The 19522-nt window shown below is 44.3% G+C and overlaps 1 protein-coding gene across 2 annotated transcripts in view; it reads left to right on the top strand.

Annotated features, from left to right (window-relative positions):
- The window catches only part of SENP5 (SUMO specific peptidase 5), a 52210-nt gene that overhangs the window by 9799 nt on the left and 22889 nt on the right, over positions 1–19522 (top strand). For both annotated transcript variants that reach the window (XM_087725157.1, XM_087725156.1), the window contains exons 2-4: positions 1288–2822; positions 12278–12383; positions 12515–12662. In XM_087725157.1, the coding sequence (XP_087581283.1) occupies positions 1319–2822; positions 12278–12383; positions 12515–12662 (1758 nt within the window). In that variant the 5' untranslated portion in view covers positions 1288–1318. The remainder of the gene's footprint in view (positions 1–1287; positions 2823–12277; positions 12384–12514; positions 12663–19522) is intronic.

The following is a 19522-nucleotide window of genomic DNA, read 5'->3' as shown; positions in this document are numbered from 1 at the left end:
GAATTGGGCTTCTCCATTGATTTTGCTTGTCAAAAGGTCACATCACTGTGGGACACAGCAATGGTCAAAGGTATGAACCAGTTGTCGGTTCTGGCCTAGGCTTCCCCAGCAGCATGAAGCTGAGTCCTCGTCCCGATAAGCCTCTTTTATTTAATTTACAGTGAATTCTTCTCCAGCAAAGCCCCGGTCCACAGTCTTTCAAGATAGTTCACAATTACCGACCTTTATCAGGATTGGTTAGTGGCCAGGCCGATATCTTTCAGAAGTTGCAATACTTGTCAAGAATGCAGGAATGAACTAATTGTCTCCTTTTATTCCTATGGGAGGAGCCTTCACCGTCCACCTGTGGCCTTACTCCCAAATTAGCCCTTGTTCCTTAGCTGTTACCTTTGGCAACTCTGCGCATGAGCACACTGGGAACAGGCTCCAGCTGTTCGTCCGCCTCACTGATGTCTGACTCTGAAGGCGGCTGATAACTGGCAGACGGCCCTCGCCCTCTCTCTGCCTCCAACCCAGAGCCCTCATCAGAGCCTTCCCCAGACTCCAGGACTGGCCCAGGTTCCTCCCCAGCCTCCTTATTGTCTGAACCTGTTGCCAGCTTTCAGGACTCTGAAGATCTGTCCGTGAATCTCAGAGACTTATGCCAAGTCTTTCCTTGCACCGCACTGCGTTTGGAAAATATTTACATGGCAGCTTTCCAAGCCAGATAAGGTCTGTGAACATAACTTCACCTTTGAAAGACTGTTCACCAGGCCTTTGCTGAATGTGAATGGGAGGAATTCACTTTTGTTTAATAAAAGGGGTTTTGCCAGGAATCTGCTTCGTGGTTTTTGGGGAAGCCTAGGTCAGAACTTTTGTTTAGTTGACCATTCGCTTACAACGTCAATGACCTACAACCGTTTTCACACAACATCCCCATGATTATATAATCAAAATTCAGATGCTTCAACTGGTTCATGTTTATGACGGTTGCATTGTCCAGGGAACATGTGACCCCCTTTTGCGACCTTCTGACAAACAGTCAACGGGGAAGCCACGTTTCATTTAAAAGCTGTACAACTAACTTAACAGCTGTGATGATTCATTTAACAACCGTGGTAAGAAAAGTCATAAAATGGGGTGAAATTCACTTAACAAATGCCTCACTTTAACAACAGAATTTTGGGGCTCAGTTGTGGTTGTAAATTGTGGAGTACTTACCTATACATTACTGGAGAACGGTAAATGAGACAATCTGCATGTATTCTGTTGTGTAATTCTGTCCCTCTTTTTTTTTTTCATTTGCAGCTTCACTTTGGGATCATAATGCTGCAGAAAAATGAAAGAGCATAGTCAAAACTTGCAGTGGAGAAGTCTGTTGCTGGCCAATTGTCGAACATGGACTGCGGGACTTTGGGGGCCGAAACCACGCTGCTTCCAGAGGAGGCGTCTGCCTCTACTTAGAAGAAGGAAGCGAAGCAATTTGACATCTTTCAAGGCGAAACAAACTAAACCATACAGAAGGAGGGCTCTTGTGCACCAGAGGAGTTGGATTCCTGATGCATTCTTCAATATAAATCTGCCAGTTGGATTTATTCAGAATTGCACATGTCCACAGAATAGCTTCCAAACCCCTTTCTCCAGCTGTGGAAGACCCTGTTCAGAGTCTAGGGGGCTTTGCGGGACACCTTGCCAGAGGGAGCTATTGGCTAAATACATTGGCTTAGGGGTTGACTCAACGGTTTGTCGAGACAAGCCGTGCAGCCCTGAGGCCAGCGGTTTGTCGCTTAAAAGGCGCAGTCTCGCTTCAAACAGGGGAGGCCGTCACAATGACGGAAAACACAACAGAATCATAATTCTGAATAACTCTACGAGAAAATATTGTTGCCGAGGACTGAAGCAACATGGAACTGGCGGCCTCTTGATTGCCCGACGGCCTAAATTCAACCAGTGTACTTTAAAAAGATTCCCATTTATGATGCATAAAAAACTTTCTCTGGTTAAGTTTCGAATTAAAATTGCAAAATCTCTTCCCAAGCTTCGGAGAGGGAAAACGTGTCAGTTGAACAAAAGCAAGCTGAGTTGGGCGGCGAAAGTGACCAGGGATTGGCAAGAGGCTCAGCAAGCGGAGGCCTTCGCAGGGGACCGCGCGGCCTCGCTTCCTTCACAGAAACCCAAGCGTAACTCTCCTTGGGACCTGTTCCGCGTCTCCGATATGAACAGTAACATGCCAGGACCACTTATTGAGGAGAGTCGAACGTGCCGGCATGACGCTTGTCTTACACAGGAGAGACTGTTCCACTGTAGGCAGCTCCATTACAAGAACCTGGCGCCCCGAGATCAAAACGGTATCGTGGAAACCTGCCTGCTTCCGGACTTGCAGAAAAGTCCTCCTTCCGGGACGGAGGCCCTGCCTAGGGCGGATGTAGGGGAGATGCCGTCCTTGGACAGCTGCCCCGAAGACATTTTCATCGCAACAGAAAAAGAAATCTCCGTTTCGGGGCACGACGAGGAAGATTCCAGACAGGTTTTGGGTTCCGACGAGGTGGACCTGGAGTCCCCCAAGTTGGATTTGGGCACAAGCGATGACGTTTGCACTAACGGTCCTGTGACGGAGTCAGTCCAGAACGAAGACTGCCGTAGTCAGATGGAAGTGGAAGGGCCTATCGGCACGGACGTCTTTGGCACAGAGCTCTTAGACCACCTGTACTGTAAGAGCCCCCTGGACGAGCCTCTGAGAGGAGGAAGCACAGGACAGAAATCAGGGACTCCCAAAGGTGGCAAAAGGAGCAGCCAGAAAGTGTCTTGTGTCAATGATGAGCAATTGGCTGCGTGGCTCTGTGGTATTTGTCTATCCTCCCCCCCCCCCCCATTAACGTTATTGAGTGTTTTGCTTGGTAGGTTGGGATTCAGGTGCTGCCTGTAGAGTTGAGTCCCCAATTTTTCCGGGTTGGCAGCCCGGAGTAGGGGGAAGAGGGGGACGGTTTTGTGGGAGGGGCAGACGCACCCACGTGCCTGCGTGCGAATCGTGATTACAAAGGCACCACAAAAAGTGATTTACAACCGGTCCTCACACTTGGGACATTTGCTGCAACTGGTATGTATTTATGATGCTTGCACCATCCCTCGTGATCAGAACATGAAGCAGGCGTGAAATGCTACCTGTTCGCCTGAACCGGTAGTAAAAATAAATGCTACCAGTTCGGGCGAACGGGTATTTCCAACGATCAGCTGTGACTTGCGATTTATATTACCGTATTTTTCATTGTATAATACGCACCTTTTCCCCTTATAAAAGGTGAAAATCTGGGTGCGTCTTATACACTGAATGCAGCATTTTTGGCATCCCAAAATCCTGCCCCCTTCACCAAAATGGCCATGCATAGCCTTTAGGAGGCTTCCGGGGTGCTCCTGGAGCCTGGGGAGGGCAAAAATGAGTGAAAAATGGGCTGTTTTTTTCTCGTTTCTGCCCCCCCCATCACCCAGGAACACTTTACAAGAGCCGAGGTGGCACAGTGGTTAGGGTGCAGTACTGCAGGCCACTTCAGCTGACTGTTAGCTGCAGTTCAGCGGTTCTAATCTCACTGGCTCAAGGTTGACTCAGCGTTCCATCCTTCCGAGGTGGGTGAAATGAGGACCCAGACTGTGGGGGCGATATGCTGACTCTGTAAACCGCTTAGAGAGGGCTGAAAGCCCTATGAAGCGGTATATAAGTCTTAACTGCTATTGCTGTTGCTATTTACAAGCCGCCTAAAGGCTATGCATGCACCCCCCCCCCTTTTTTTTTTGACAAAAACGGGCCATTTTTGGGAGGCCTGCAGAGTGCAAAAACTTTTCTTCTTAATTTGCCTCTTCAAATTCTTGGTGCATCTTATACTCTGAAAAATACGGTAGCTAGAATCGTCGGATTTCCTGCTTTGTAGCTAATTTAAATTGCGTGTCACAGCTGATCGAAGTCCTACGTATGTGCGCTCACATCGCCCGAACCGGTAGCGAAGGTAAGTTGATTTCACCCCTGACATGAAGCTTTTTGCAAGCAGCTGCTTATAACCCAATTAATATAATGCACGCAGCTCCTTTCAGTGTAGAAATATTAAATGGAATTCAGAGTTTTACAATATTTCCGTTTTAAACGACAACAAAGCAAATCGTACCGATGACTATCTGCAACACGGAGAATGAAGGAGCGTTTCTGAAATGTATAAGGGTTTTGGTTTAGAGGTTTTATAATACACCGCTGCAGAGAAGTGTGTACTTGCTGACCTTGTGATTAAAAAACAAAAACATTTGAGTATCGGTGACTAAATTCTGCTGTAGTCTGATTTTAGGGGGCCTGTAAAAATAAGCTCAGATCTTGCTCTTGCTGGGAAAACGTGACTTTGGTGTTGGCATTCAACAACTTTTATGACGCATTCTGCATTCGTTTTCTACGCAGGTAGTCCTCGACTTAACAACAGTTTGTTTAGTGGCCGTTCAAATGGCACTGAAAAAATGTGACTTATGGCCGTTTTTTCAAAGTTGCAACCTTTGCAGTATCCCCATGATCATGTGATCAGAATTTGGATGCTTGACAACTGACTCACATTTATAACCGTTGCTGTGTCTGTGGGTCATGTGATCCTCTTTTGTGATGACCTGACAAGCAAAGTCAACGGGGAAGCCAGATTCACTTAACCAGTTACAAACTTAACAACTGCAGGGATTCACTTAACAAATGTGTGGCAAGGAACTGGGTATGTCTAGTCTAATGAAAAGAAGGACTAGGGGAGACACGATAGCAATCTTCCAAGATTCCACCACAAAACCGCGGAGGACAAAATCGCGCTCGACGAAAGCGCGCATTTGACGTCATCACAGCGCGACGAAAACATCGCGCTGTGATCGAAAAATGTAAAAATAAAGCGAAAACCTTACCCTAACCCCCCCAAACCTAACCCTTAACCTAACCCTAAATCTAACCCTAAACATAACCCTTAACCTAACGCTAAACCTAACGCTAACCCTTAACCTAACGCTAAACGTAACCCTAACGCTCTAAACCTAACCCTAACCCTTAACCTAACCCTAAACCTAAACCTAACCCTTACCTTTATGTGAATCGGCTTGCTTTAATTTTAATTTTATTTCAATTTTTAATTTTTTCCGTCGCGCTGTGATGACGTCAAATGCGCGCTTTCGTCGAGCGCGATTTTGTCCTCCGCGGTTTTGATGGGTCACGATCTTCCAATATCTCAGGGGTTGCCACAAAGAAGAGGGAGTCAAGCTATTCTCCAAGGCACCTGAGGGCAGGACAAGAAGCAATGGGTAGAAACTGATCAAGGAGAGAAGCAACTTAGAACTAAGGAGAAATTTCCTGACACTTAGAAAAATGAATCAGCGGAACAGAAATTGCCTCCAGAAGTTGTGAATGCTCCCAACACAGGAAGTTTTAAAGAAAATGTTGGACAGCCATTTGTCTGAAATGGTATAGGGTTTCCTGCCTAGGCAGGGGGTTGGACTAGAAGACCTCCAAGGTCCCTTCCAACTCTGCTATTGTATTATTGTATTAAGAAAGGTTTTGTAAAATGGGGCAAAACTCATTTAACAAATGTCTCGCCTAACAACAAAAACTTTGGGCTCAATTGTGGCCGTAAGTCAAGGACTACCTGTGCAATCATTACTACACTTTGCTTTGGAGCATTGCTCTGAATAGTTGCCAAGTTCTACCCTACAGCTGTTTTCATAGAATTCATATTCTGACTTAATATTTCCATATTCTTTATTTACTAAACCATTTATGCACTCCCATCTGACTCAAGGCAGCTCACAAAAATGAAACATCATCAAAGCAGAATGTAAACAGTAAAAATCACCTGAAAGCTAACATAAAGCTAATATAATAAATATTCAAATGCAGTTATAATAAATCACAGATAAACCAATCTCTGGTACTGTCCTGTCGGTTACATGAGAAGTGACATCAACTCTAATTGTTGTAAGCAATACCAGAAACTGGTCTTTGCTGGTTAATGGAAGATACTGGGCCAGCATTGACATAGGTGGTCTTTCTTAATTGTGGATTTACGGCCACAATAGAGTCCAAACTTTCTGTTGCTGAGCAAGACAGTTTAAGTGAGTTTTACCCCATGTTATGACCTTTCTTGCCATAGTGGTTAAGTGAATCACTGCAGTTGTTAAGTTAGTAACACGTTTTTTTAAGTGGATCTGGCTTCCCCGTTGACGTTGCTTGTCAGAAGGTCACGTGACCCCAGGACACCGCAACCGTCATAAACGAGCTAGTTTCCAAATGTCCAAATTTTGGTCACTTGTCCAAGCTGCAGTGGTCATAAATGTGAAAAACAGTTATACGTCACTTTTTACAGTGCTATTTTAACTTTGGTTAACAAATGATTTTAAGTCGAGGATTACAAAGGTATCCATAGGTGACTCAAGATGCATATTTAGGTTTTGCTACCCTGTTTCCCCCAAAATAAGACCTCCCCAGATAATAAGCCCAATCGGGCTTTTGAGTGCATGCGCTAAAATGATCCCTCCCCTGAAAATAAGCCCTCCCTGAAAATATTGCGACACAGCAGCAGCCATGAGGTGAGCAGGCTCGACGCCTCTTGCACCTCAAAAATAATAAGACCTCCCCGAAAATAAGGCCAAGCGCTTATTTCAGGGGTCAAAATAAGACCCTGTCTTATTTTTGGGGAAACACGGTAGTACAGATACCCTCGACTTAGATCCATTTGTTTGGCAGCCATTCAAAGTTGCAAGGGCTGTGCAACTGGTCCTCACACTTACGACGCTTGCTGCAACTGCATGTATTGGTTGCAGCCTCCCAGGGTCACCTGATGGCCATTTGTGACTTTCCTAGCCAGCTTACAGCAAGCAAAGTCAGTGGGGGAAGCCAGGTTCACCTAAGGACTGTGATTCACTTAACAACTGCAATGATTTGCTTAATTGTGGCAGAAGGAGATAGGACCACTCACTCAACACCTACATTGCTCAACAGCGGAAATGGTTCCAGTTATGATTGTAAATTGAGGATTACCTGTATGTTGTTGTTAGTTGCGAAGTCGTGCCTGACCCATTGCGACCCTGTGGACAACGTTCCTCCAGGCCTTCCTGTCCTCTACCATCCTGTGGAGTCCATTTAAGCTCACGCCGACTGCTTTGGTGACTCCATCCAGCCACCTCATTCTCTGTCATCCCTTTCTTCTTTTGCCCTCCATCTTTCCCAGCATGAGGCTCTTCTGCAGGGAGTCCTTCCTTCTCATTAGGTGGCCGAAGTACTTGAGTTTCCTCTTCAGGATCTGGCCTTCTAAAGAGCAGTCAGGGTTGATTTCTAGGACTGACCGTTTGGATGGCCTTGCAGTCCAAGGGACTCGCAGGAGTCTTCTCCAGCACCAAAGGCCTCTATTCTTTGGCACTCAGTCTTTCTTATGGTCCAAACTTCACAGCCATCCATTGCAACTGGGACAACCATAGCCTCAACTATACACACTTTTGTTGGCAAGGTGATGTCTCTGCTTTTTAATATGCTGCCTAGATTTGCAATAGCTTTCCTCCCTGGGAGCAAGTGTCTTCTAATTTCTTGGCTGCAGTCCCCATTTGCCCAGGCAAATTACCTCTATATGAACTTGAAATAAAAAAGTATAGATTGATGACGAGAAGAGCTTATTGTACCTTTGAAGCCAGGGGTATTCAAAATCTGATAATTCAGGACCATTTCATAGCAAAAGGTAGAAATTGTAGGGAATATGTCAGTCTGTCTGTCTCCTGCTTGTTCCCTTCCATTGAGTCCCTTCGTTTGCAGACATATTAGAAAAAGTGAAGCAGAGAGGTCTGTAGAATTGCCAATGGATTTCAGTATGTCTATGGCTCTACTGGTAACTAATCTAGTTTAGTCTTTTTTTTTAGATCGTTTTAATGAAAACTCAGAATTTAGCAGGCTGCCAACAAAGCATGTTTTGGTGTCCAGTAATGGTTCTGTCTCCACCTTCAAGGTTCCAGATGCTTTCTGTGTTAAAAAGAAAGAAGGGAGAAGTTACTATGGAGTGCTTTGTTTCCTGGTTTGCCTATTTCCCTTAAAAAAAGAGAGAGAGCCAAAGCTGGCTTAAGTGATAGGAACCATGATGGTGTTAGAAAACAGTGCTGCCTTGCCAGTAGATCGTGACCCGTCAAAAGCGCGTTCCACAAAAGCGCGGTCGACGAAATCGCGCATGTGACGTCATCACAACGCGACGAAAAAGATCGAAAAATTGAAATAAAAATTAAATTACAGCAAGCCGATTCACATAAAGCTAAGGGTTAGGTTAAGGGTTAGGGTTAGGGTTAGGTTAAGGGTTAGGGTTAGGTTAAGGGTTAGGGTTAGGTTAAGGGTTAGAGCGTTAGCGTTACGTTTAGCGTTAGGTTAAGGGTTAGCGTTAGGTTTTTCGTTACGTTAAGGGTTAGGTTTAGGGTTAGGTTAAGGGTTAGGTTTAGGGTTAGGTTTAGGGTTAGGTTTGGGGGGGGTAGGGTAAGTTTTTAGCTTTATTTTTACATTTTTCTATCTTTTTCGTCGCGCTGTGATGACGTCACATACGCGCTTTCGTCGACCGCGATTTTGTCGTCCGCGGTTTTGTTGTGGAACCCCAGTAGATATTTTCTGTTTGCCATGCTTATTGTGTCAAAGGCGCTTTCTTTCAAAACTGTACTTTCTTTGTTTTTCCTTGAAGACGTTTCGCTTCGCATCCAAGAAGCTTCTTCAGTTCTGACTGAATGGTGGAGAATGGAAGGATTTATAATCCTTGCAGTCATCTGTTTGTTAGTTCTCTTTCTGAGAGTCATTGCCAATTCCAATTTCCAATTTAATAAAATTTGTAGGCCGCCCACTACCTAGGGACTCTAGGGAGTGGGCATTGAGGCCACTTGGGGGTTTATCTCTGCCCTCAGGGTCACCTGAATCCTGTAGTCTGTTGCGGCATTGTGAATGGTCTTCATGTGTGAAGGCTCTTAATCTTAAATTCCAAGGGTGTTGGTGGCTTAGTAAGATTGGAGTCCCTATAGTAAGTAGACAGGTGGACGAGTTGAAAAATAAATTCCAAAACTCTGATCAGACATGTGTTGGTCCAAATCTGCCTTTAAACCACAACTAAACCCTGTATTGCATTTTATGGGAGAGAAGTTGATTCTCATTTTAATGGGAATTTTCTGTCTCAGTATGTGAATCCTAGTAGAGCTATTTGCCACTTGCAGTTCTCACAACTTTGCAGACATACATGTATTACTGTGCAAACATTAATATGCAAAAGGGAGAGAAAAAGAGAGAGAGAGATGCACAGAAGGAATATACGAAGAAATGTGCAGAAATGAATATATTGGCAAAAATAACTTGAGACAAAAATGTATATAGTGGGAGAAACGGATGTTAAAATGCATTTATTCTTCCATGAATATGGAAACATAAAACTTCATTCTTAAAAGACAGGCTGAATGTGGAAACAATTCAGTATGGATTTAAGATGGGGAAATTGATTTATATTTGCCTGTCTAAATCTGACTAAATTATGCACGCATGCTTTTGAAACGCTTATTGTGGGTCTTAATGTGTTCATGTCTGCTTCAAAGTCTTAAGTGGCCACAGTTGGATTTGTGGATGTAACAAATCAGCAAGGAAGCCACAAAATCAACTTAAGATAAATTGCTGAATATGGTAGTGGATGATGACGCCTTGCGCTTCTAGTATTTCATGAGTTCCAGAGATAGAAATGGTGTAAAGTAAACTTATCATTGATATAATGAACAAATTTGATAATTCAATAATGAAAATGCAAACAAGGTTTTTACTAGAGATTGGTGAATGAATCTGGTATAGATTTTCACGGCTGTGTCTTGACTATCAAATCAATATGACTTGAGAACCATTTACCGATATAAAACCAGTTAAAATTACTATGTGAACATCAAATATTGAAATAAGTTTTCCATGCTTCTCTCTTTCCTTTCTTTGTTTCACATTTATTATTTTTTTAATAAATAACTCAAGGCAGTGAACATACCTATTATTCCTTCTGCCTCCGATTTACCCCACAACGATCCTGTGATGTGAGTTGGCCTGAGAGAAGGTAATTGGCCCAAAGATACTTGGCTGGCTTCCATGCCTAAGGCGAGACTAGAACTCATTGTCTCCTGCTGATTGGCCCAAAATCACTCAGTTGGCTTCCATGCCTGAGGCGGGACTAGAACTCATTGTCTCCTGCTGATTGGGCCAAAATCACTCAGTTGGCTTCCATGCTTGAGGCGGGACTAGAACTCATTGTCTCCTGCTGATTGGCCCAAAATCACTCAGTTGGCTTCCATACCTGAGGAGGGACTAGAACTCGTTGTCTCCTGCTGATTGGCCCAAAATCACTCAGTTGGCTTCCATGCCTGAGGCGGGACTAGAACTCATTGTCTCCTGCTGATTGGCCCAAAATCACTCAGTTGGTTTCCATGCCTGATAAGAACTCATTGTCTCCTGATGATTGGCCCAAAATCACTCAGTTGCTTCCATGCCTGAGGCGGGACTAGAACTCGTTGTCTCCTGCTGATTGGCCCAAAACCACTCAGTTGGCTTCCATGCCTGAGGCGGGACTAGAACTCATTGTCCCCTGCTGATTGGCCCAAAATAACACATCTGGCTTACATGCCTAAAGCGGGACTAGAACTCAGTCTGTATCTAGTCTGTTGCCGTAACAACCCAACCTTTACTAGAGGCCAAACTGGCTTTTTACAGTTATTTACAATGAGTGGTTCAAAAGAGATGATTGAAGTGATTGGAACAATTACTTTGTAGTTGAGGAGCAATAACCCAAGGTATCTGCTTCCTTATCGTTATATATTCCCCACCCATCCCTTCATTAATGGAACACATGGAAAAACAGCCTATTTTATTTCATTACTAAGAAGGAAGTTTTTTTATTCCAAATGTCCTAGATCAGGGGTATTAAACTCACGGCGTCACGTGATGTATCGTGACTTTTTCCCCCTTCGCTAAAACGGGGGGTGGGCGTGGCCAGTGCGTGACACCTTCGGGCCGTGAGCTTGGCACCCCTGTCCTAGGTGATGCTTGTTGAACCTCTTGTTTGTCTAGAAATGCTTCCCATCCTAGATTTAGAAGAGCCAAGGTGGCGCAGTGGTTAAATGCAGCACTGCAGGCTACTGCTAGATCAGCAGGTCAGCGGTTCAAATCTCACCGGCTCAGGGTTGACTCAGCCTTCCATCCTTCCGAGGTGGGTAAAATGAGGACCCAGATTGTTGGGGGCAATATGCTGACTCTTTGTAAACCGCTTAGAGAGGCCTGAAAGGCCTATGAAGCGGTATATAAGTCTACTGCTATTGCTATTGCTATTTAACTAAACAGGCTCTGTAGCTGTATAGATGTTCTCTCCTCTATCTGGGACCATAGTACTAGATGTCCTTAGTTGTACTGCTAAAAATATCTAGTTTTTCTTTGGATCGGTAGATTCTGGCTGTTTAGATGAAGCCTATTTTCTTCTAAATCTGTCAGGACTGCAGCTCTGAGTCGTTACAGCAAGCATATCCAAACCCAACTTTCTGGCTAGAAATTGTAGGTTTCATTTATTCTAACCCATCTTGAGAGATACAGCTGCCTCTTTTCTGATTCTCGCTGTCCGGAAGCAAGCATGAAGTTGCTGAGTTTAATGAGAAACTTCTTGGTTTGTTCATGTTATGATTTGAAACTATATTTCTGGGATCCTAGGTCTACTTCCAGTACAGGTGATCCTCGACTTACAACCACAATTGAGCCCAAAAATTTTGTTGCTAGAACGAGACAGTAGTTAAGTAAGTTTTGCTCCATTTTACAACCTTTCTCATCCCTGCAATTGTTAAATTAGTAACACCGCTGTTAAGTGAATTTGTCTTCCCCATTGACTTTGCTTGTCAGAAGATCACAAAAGACAAATCTTATGACCCTGGGACATTTGACACCGTCATAAATATGAACCAGTTGCCAAGTGTCTGAATTTTGATCCACTGACTGGGGGGGAGGGGGGGTTGCTACAACCGTTGCAGAATGAAAAATGGTCATAAGTCACTTTTTGGGGGGCCGTTGTAACTTTGAAAGGTCACTAAGTGAACTGTTGTAAACCGAGAACTCCCTGTACTGTCTTTGACCAACCACACTCATCGGTTAATCTTGCGAGTTAATTTTGTGCTGTATTTTCTGGATGGAAAAGTGGTTGATTGAAACTTGTCTGTGGGAATAGATTAGCCAGCTCTTTTGTAATTAATTCTGCAACTTTTTAATACACCAATCTTTCCCTTGAAGGATTCCTAGATGAAGTAATAAAGAAATACGGCAGCTTAGTTCCGCTTTGTGAAAAAGACGTTATGGGAAGATTAAAGGAAGTCTTTAATGAAGATTTTTCTCATCGGTTAGTAGCTCTCTATAATTTTCTGCTTTGCTCATCCCTGCCCATTCCAGATTCCATGTTTATGGGATTATGTACCTGTATCTCACAAGTGCTGGGATTATTTAACTTCGGCTGTTTTAATTCTGTTGCAGAAAACCATTCATCACTAAAGAAATCATGAAGTATCAGACCAGGCATCCAAAATCTCCCACTTGTAATTTCCGGGTCTTTTATAATAAGCACATGTTGGATATGGATGATTTGACAACGCTAGATGGCCAGAACTGGCTAAATGACCAGGTAAGACACTGCTGTAAATATCCACTAAGATGTATCTTCTTGAAATCATGCTTGCTGACGAGTAGGGTGGTTGCATGGAATGCTGGCTTCTTCGGAGAAACCAAGCAATGATGGAGGGGGGCATTTTGATGGATTTGTATCTTGTTGCTGACCGTGCCTGGATGTTAATTAACCATTTAATGAAAGAGGCCATAATTCTTTCAAAATGTTGCACTCACTTATCCAGAAAGGTTTAGAGCCTCTGGTTTGTTTAGAAGATCCGTAGGAAAGAATTTCCAGCATCACACAACAGAGGCCTTTCTAGAGTAAAGATTCTCTAAGCTCAATGAGATTCTTTCAGGAAGTGGTGTGGTGGCCTAGTGGGGAAGACGCTCACCTTCCACTCAGAAGGTTGAGAGTTCAATCCAAGGTAGGAGCAGATGTTTGAAGTTTGAAGTTTTATTTTATTTCTATGCCGCCCTATTCCCTGTAGGGACTCAGGGCGGCGAACAATTCAAATGGGAAAGGGAACATACAAATACAAGACAGTTAAAATAACCAACAACCACACCTGTCGAGAGGGAAAGGGAGCTCATCAACCCCAGGCCTGCCAACACAGCCAGGTTTTAACGGCTTTTCGGAAGGCCAGGAGAGAGGTGAGGGTCCGAATCTCCGCGGGGAGTTCGTTCCAAAGGGCCGGAGCTGCAACAGAGAAGGCCCTCCCCCGTGTCGTAGCCAGATGGCATTGGCTGGTGGATAGAACCCGGAGGAGGCCGACCCTGTGCGATCTAATGGGTCTTTGGGAGGTAATTGGCAGCAGGCAGTCTCTCAAGATGTGATTTTCCTAAGGCACAAAATATCTGCAGTGAACTGCGTGTGGCATTAGGAAGGGCATCCAGCCAGTCAATGCTCAGCTCCATTCAGTCACTCCGACTCTACCCTGAATAGGGACCATAGGATGTTATAAATGGAATTTAATGAGATACTTTCAGCCCAGCTAACCATCAGAATGATCTCTGATAAGTTAGACCTGGACATATCAATCAATCAGAATAGAAGGGACCTTAGAGGTCTTCTAGTCCAACTCCTTGCTCAAGCAGGAGGTCCTATACCATTTCTGATAGGTGGTTGTCCAGTCTCTTAAAAACCTCCAGTGAGGAAGCAACCACCATGTCAGCGTTCCAAGTATCATGTAGAATTAAATCAGAGTCCAAGGCAAAACGATCCTTAAAGTTCCAATTTAATAAATCAGACATCTTAGCACTTCTGTGAAATCCCAAATCTGGAAATTACATCAGAATTCCACCCAGTTAAAAGTTCATGATCTTGTCCCCACACCCACAAATCCATCACATGGTCCAATCTTCTTCTTCCACGCTGGCATCCACACCCAGCTGCTTCTGGTCAGGTGTGAAGGTGTGGAGACAAAAGAAGACCTTGAGCTTCTAGAAAGGAATTTTTTATTTTGAACACAACACATTCTACCCCTTGCTATTCCCCACCACCACCTTAATGAGAGTGTGGCAGGCCAAAGATTCTTAAAGGAACCACTGCAGGCCTGACACACCACTTCTGAAGGCAAGTTGTTCCTCTGGTTAATTGTCCTCACTGTTAGGAAGTTTCTCCTTAATTTGAGGTTGCTTCTCTCCTTGATTAGTTTCCATCCATTGTTTCTTGTCTTGCCTTCTAGTGCTTTGGAAAATAAGTTGATTCCCCTCTTCTTTTTGGCAGCCCCTCAAATATTGGAATGATGCTATCATGTCACCCCTAGTCCTTCTTTTCTCTAGACTGGCCATACCCAATTCCTGCAACAGTTCCTCATATATTTTTGTCTTCAGTCCTTTAATTGTCTTAGTTGCTCTTCTTTGTAGTTTTTCCAAATTCTCAGCATCTTTTTTGTACTGTGTAACCTATAGCAATAGCAATAGCAGTAGACTTATATACCGCTTCATAGGCCTTTCAGGCCTCTCTAAGCGGTTTACAGAGAGTCAGCATATTGCCCCCAACAATCTGGGTCCTCATTTTACCTACCTCGGAAGGATGGAAGGCTGAGTCAACCCTGAGCCGGTGAGATTTGAACCGCTGACCTGCTGATCTAGCAGTAGCCTGCAGTGCTGCATTTAACCACTGCGCCACCTTGGCTATCATACAGATGATACAGTAAACTTAGAATAAACAATAAATCCCCATTCAGATTGTTACGAGCCCACTGATCTGCAAAGTTAGGTGACAGCTGTATTTGAATGAATTCTGAATTCACACTGGATAGGTTTTCTTGGTGGGAGAAGATGGCTTGACCTATATAAATGTGAATTCTGAATTAACTGGCCAACCGTGTGGAGCAGTGGTCCCCAACCCCCGGTCCGCGGACCGGTGCCGGGCCGTGGAGTACCTGGCACCGGGCCGCGCAGCGGCCGGGGGCCTCCTCGTTCCTCTACTTCGTCTATGTGGCGCCCGGCATTGGTAAGGGTCGCGCGGCGCGGTTGGAGAAAAAGCGGCTCAGTCGTCTCCGAGTTGCCCAGGGAGGGGCGGCGCGCCCGGGACGGAGACGGCGCTTCCCCGCCCGGCCTTGGCTTGTGAGAAGGAAGAGAGAGAGAGAGAGAGAGAGAACGTCGGGCAGCCGAGGGCGGGGGGGGGTCTTTTGAGGGGAGATGGGGGGTGCGCGATTTTGGCGCGCGTGCGCCCTCTGCAGGCGTGGGTGGGGGGCTGAGAGGAGTCTAACGGTAGCGCAGGAAAGGGGAGGGTATGAGCGCCGCCTGAGGTGGTGAGGGGCAGTCGCCAGATTCAGGCCGCCGCTGCCGCTATTGCAGCGCACGGTGGAAAAGCGGCGGTCTTGCCCACCCCTTCCCTGCCTCCCACCCGCTCCAGTTGCCGCAGCCAGCGGTGGGGGCTCGGTGCCTGAAGTCTCTTGCCTCTCTTCCAAAATTTCGCATTTGAAATGCATTTTGGGCCAAAGCATCCTGGGAAAGTTATGGAATTCATAATTGGATCTGCAAACCAGTGACATCTTCATTAGAACTTATCGTGCCTAATTTTGTTCCAGAGGAGAGAGAAAATGAACTATAAAGAAAGTCATTTAATTGATGATGGAATGAATTAAGGAGGGTAAATAATTTATATGCTGCTTTGATTCAAAGTAAAAATGAGTCTTTGGAGATCTAAATGTGTGGCACCATAACATGCTCACAATTCATATAAAAAGTTTTTGACTTTCCATAGTACTGTTTATTCCTTAAAATCTACATACAAAATGGAAGGTGGGATATGATTCAGGTGTTGAATTGGGAAGGTGGATTTAAAAAGTATGTTTGTATTCCCCCATTTTTTCTTTTACAAAAGAGCATCATGGAAATATTTGCTTGATATATTTTTAGCTCATATTATGGTAGTAATCAAAACAATCTGATATATAAACAATCAATGTGTCGTCGCGAACAACGCCCCCCACCCCTGCGCGCGCTCAGCGGGCCACGGTAAAATTATCAAAGGCTGACTGGTCCGCGGCGATAAAAAGGTTGGGGACCACTGGTGTGGAGGAAAGAAAAATGGGAGAGCTAGAATGTCAGATTCGAAGATGGCATTCGTAGGCAGTTAAGAAAAATATGTTCAGAAAGAGAAATGATTGAGAACATTAAGATACGATGGATCTCTAACGAGAATAGTACAGCAATTTCTTTTTTCCTATATTGTGAATGTATTAAGTGATGATCTCTATCTGCCTAAAAATGGAAGGAACAATTTTCTTAAAAGACATGATTTAAATGCTTGCTTACCAAAATTGTGTCTTTGTGTCTGTGTTGGAAAAGCCAATGCATTTGGTTTGATTAGTTATGAAAATGGGTGTGCAAATAACCTACTTTTTCTGAGAATGAATGTATGCTTGTGACTATGACTCTATTTAAAAATATGTAATTTGTATTACATTAGGCCACTACATCATATATTAGTTCCACAGTGTTAATCCTATAAAGGAGAATATCTTACTTGTTTCCGTAGAACTCCAGTTTAGAAGTAAGGAATATCTCAAAAGATAGATATGTTAAATTTAACTAACTGATAAAAAAGTCCAGTACAAAAAAACATTGTTCAGAACACATTTTGTTCTTATCTGTAGTATATTTGCTGAATGCTGAGAAAGTCGCAGAGGTGAACAGGCTATTTATCAAATTTTTATCTTGTATTTTTTTTCTCCCAAGGAGTTAAAAATGGCTTATTTGTTGCTGGCAGAGCTCAGTTCCTTTTTATAATGATTGTTATTGAAACTTTCAAAGCAGAAGATTAAAACAAGGAACTCTGCAGTAATATAATTACAACTGCTGTGAAGAAGCAGGGTGTTTTCCCCCCTTTTTTTCTTCCTTATTTTGTATTTGTTTGTATTAGCTGCTGGCAGAGTTCATGAAGAATTGAGCTATATGCAAGAGTGACCTTGATTCAGCTACTCTGCTCAAAGATGTATGCTATCGTGTTGAAAGTTTAGAGGCTAATAAACATGACAAATGCCAAAAGATGCTTTAGGATACAAGGAACAGCATAGGTCGTATTGTTCCCACAGCCAATGAAGGTTATTTATTTTACAATACAATACAATAGCAGAGTTGGAAGGGACCTTGGAGGTCTTCTAGTCCAACCCCCTACCTAGGCAGGAAACCCTATACCTTATTTTTTTTTTCTATTAAAATGTTTTTATTTTCCATTTTTCATTTTCATACAGTCACATATATACTGTGCATAGCCGGGGCCATACAACATTAAACAATAATCACCGCCGTTCCTCTTGTCAACAATACCCCCCAAAATAGAAACCCAATATACCTCTTCCACTCTCCATACACCTCTTTCTTCCGCCCCCCTCCAACTTTCTATCTTCCCTCCATCATTCCCCTCTACCCTACTTCCCCTCCCCCTCTACCACTCCTCTCTCCCGGTACACTCCCTCCCTTCCTTCTCACCCTCCCTCCCATCCTCTCTCCCGCCCTCTCTACCCATCTTTCTTCTATCCCGCTACTCCTCCCCTTGGTGTATTTCTACTATATGTCAATGTACTCAACTCATCCTATTTTTGCAGAGAAATTAAAGAGAAACAGTATACATGTGAAATCGCATTACATTGAAATCTAACACATAGTATATATCCCCCCTCCCCCCACCCTCCCCCCCAACACCCCACCTCCCTCCCCCCCCCGACTTCCCAGAGCCCGTACACTGTATAGATTTTCGACAAACACAGTCTAAAATATATTAAGACAAAAGAAATAAAAAAAACCAATACCTTATTTTTATCACAACCTCACTATTTAATACCTTAAGCATGTTTTCTTGTGAGTCAAAATATTTCAGGCAGGAGCAACAGGTTAAATAAGCCAGTGTTTCTCAACCTAGGCAACTTGAAGATGTCCGGACTTCAACTCCCAGAATTCCCCAGCCAGCATTCGCTGGCTGGGGAATTCTGGGAGTTGAAGTCCGGACATCTTCAAGTTGCCAAGGTTGAGAAACACTGAAATAAGCAATAGCGCTTAGACTCATGTACCGCTTCACAGCGCTTTTACAACCCTCTCTAAGCGGTTTACAGAATCATTTGCCCCCAACAATATGGGTCCTCACTTGACCCATCTTAGAAGGATGAAAGGCTGAGTCGACCTTGAGCCAGGTGAGATTTGAACTGCTAAATTGCAGGCAGCCGGCATTAAACAGAAGTAACCTCCAGCACTGTACTCTTAACCACTGCGGCTCGTGCAACTTTTGAGACATAGTTACCACTGTAACGGAGCCTGCCATTACGGTTGTACACTGTAATGGTTGTAAAATGACAACTGAGTTGATTTCATGGGGGGATGGTGGCGGTTGTGAAGCACAGATGACAGTGAAGCAGATCCATTGTTCGCTCTGCTGCGGTTTTGAGAGCCGAGGTGGCGCAGTGGTTAGGGTGCAGTACTGCAGGCCACTTCAGCTGACTGCTAGTTCTGCAGTTCGGCGGTTCAAATCTCACCGGCTCAGGGTTGACTCAACCTTCCATCCTTCCGAGGTGGGTGAAATGAGGACCCAGACTGTGGGGGCGATATGCCGACTCTGTGAACCGCTTAGAGAGGGCTGAAAGCCCTATGAAGCGGTACAGTGACGTGCGGTCAGCTTTAGCCCTGGTGAGGCACTTTTTAGATTTGTGGACTTCAACTGCCAGAATTCCACAGCCAGTTCCGATTTAAAGCGACAGCATTTTTCCCCCTTGCAAAATAAGTATTCCCATTCTTTTTCTTCTCCCTCCCCCTCCTTCCTCCCTCTCTCCCTCCCTCCCCCCCCTCTCAAACAGACACACGCACACAGAGAACTTCGATCCCTTTCTCATTCACTCACTCTCAAACACAAACGCAGAAGTTGGATTGGATATATTTTCCAAAGGCTTAAAAGCAGCTCCTCTGCCATACCCCCCCTTCCCCTGCTGCCTTCTGATCAAACTTTTTGAATTCCTCCCCCCTCCCCACATGGACCTTTTCCAGCTGTTTCAGAGATGATTTCAACTCTGCTTCTCCCTGCCCTGCCCTGCCCTCCCCTCTTGAAAAGCCAGAGCTCTGAGTCAGACTGAGCTAGTTGCTCCCAGAGAACTCTAAAAAGCCTCTAAAAATGCCCTCTACAGGAGGCGAGAGAATATGTGCCTCATTTGCATAAGGAATTTTTTGCTTGTTAACCCTTGCTTAACTCTTAAAAGGCGAAGCCACTGCCACTTGAAATCTGGTAGCAACTACCCTGGCTTTAATTATTTTAAGAAAATTATTTAAAATCCTTTCCTTTCTCTGAGGAGACTGGTGAGGCCTTGCCTCTAGTGACTGCACGTCCCTGAAGCGGTATATAAGTCTAACTGCTATTGCTATTGCTAAAACCGGAAGGAA

This window comes from Thamnophis sirtalis, unplaced genomic scaffold (genome assembly GCF_051295495.1).
Source record: "Thamnophis sirtalis isolate CommonGarterSnake01/CBP01778 unplaced genomic scaffold, rThaSir2_p1.2 scaffold_11, whole genome shotgun sequence".
NCBI lineage: Eukaryota > Metazoa > Chordata > Lepidosauria > Squamata > Natricidae > Thamnophis > Thamnophis sirtalis.
Note: the sequence above shows the minus strand (reverse complement) of the source record. Positions and strands in the feature narration are given on the sequence as shown.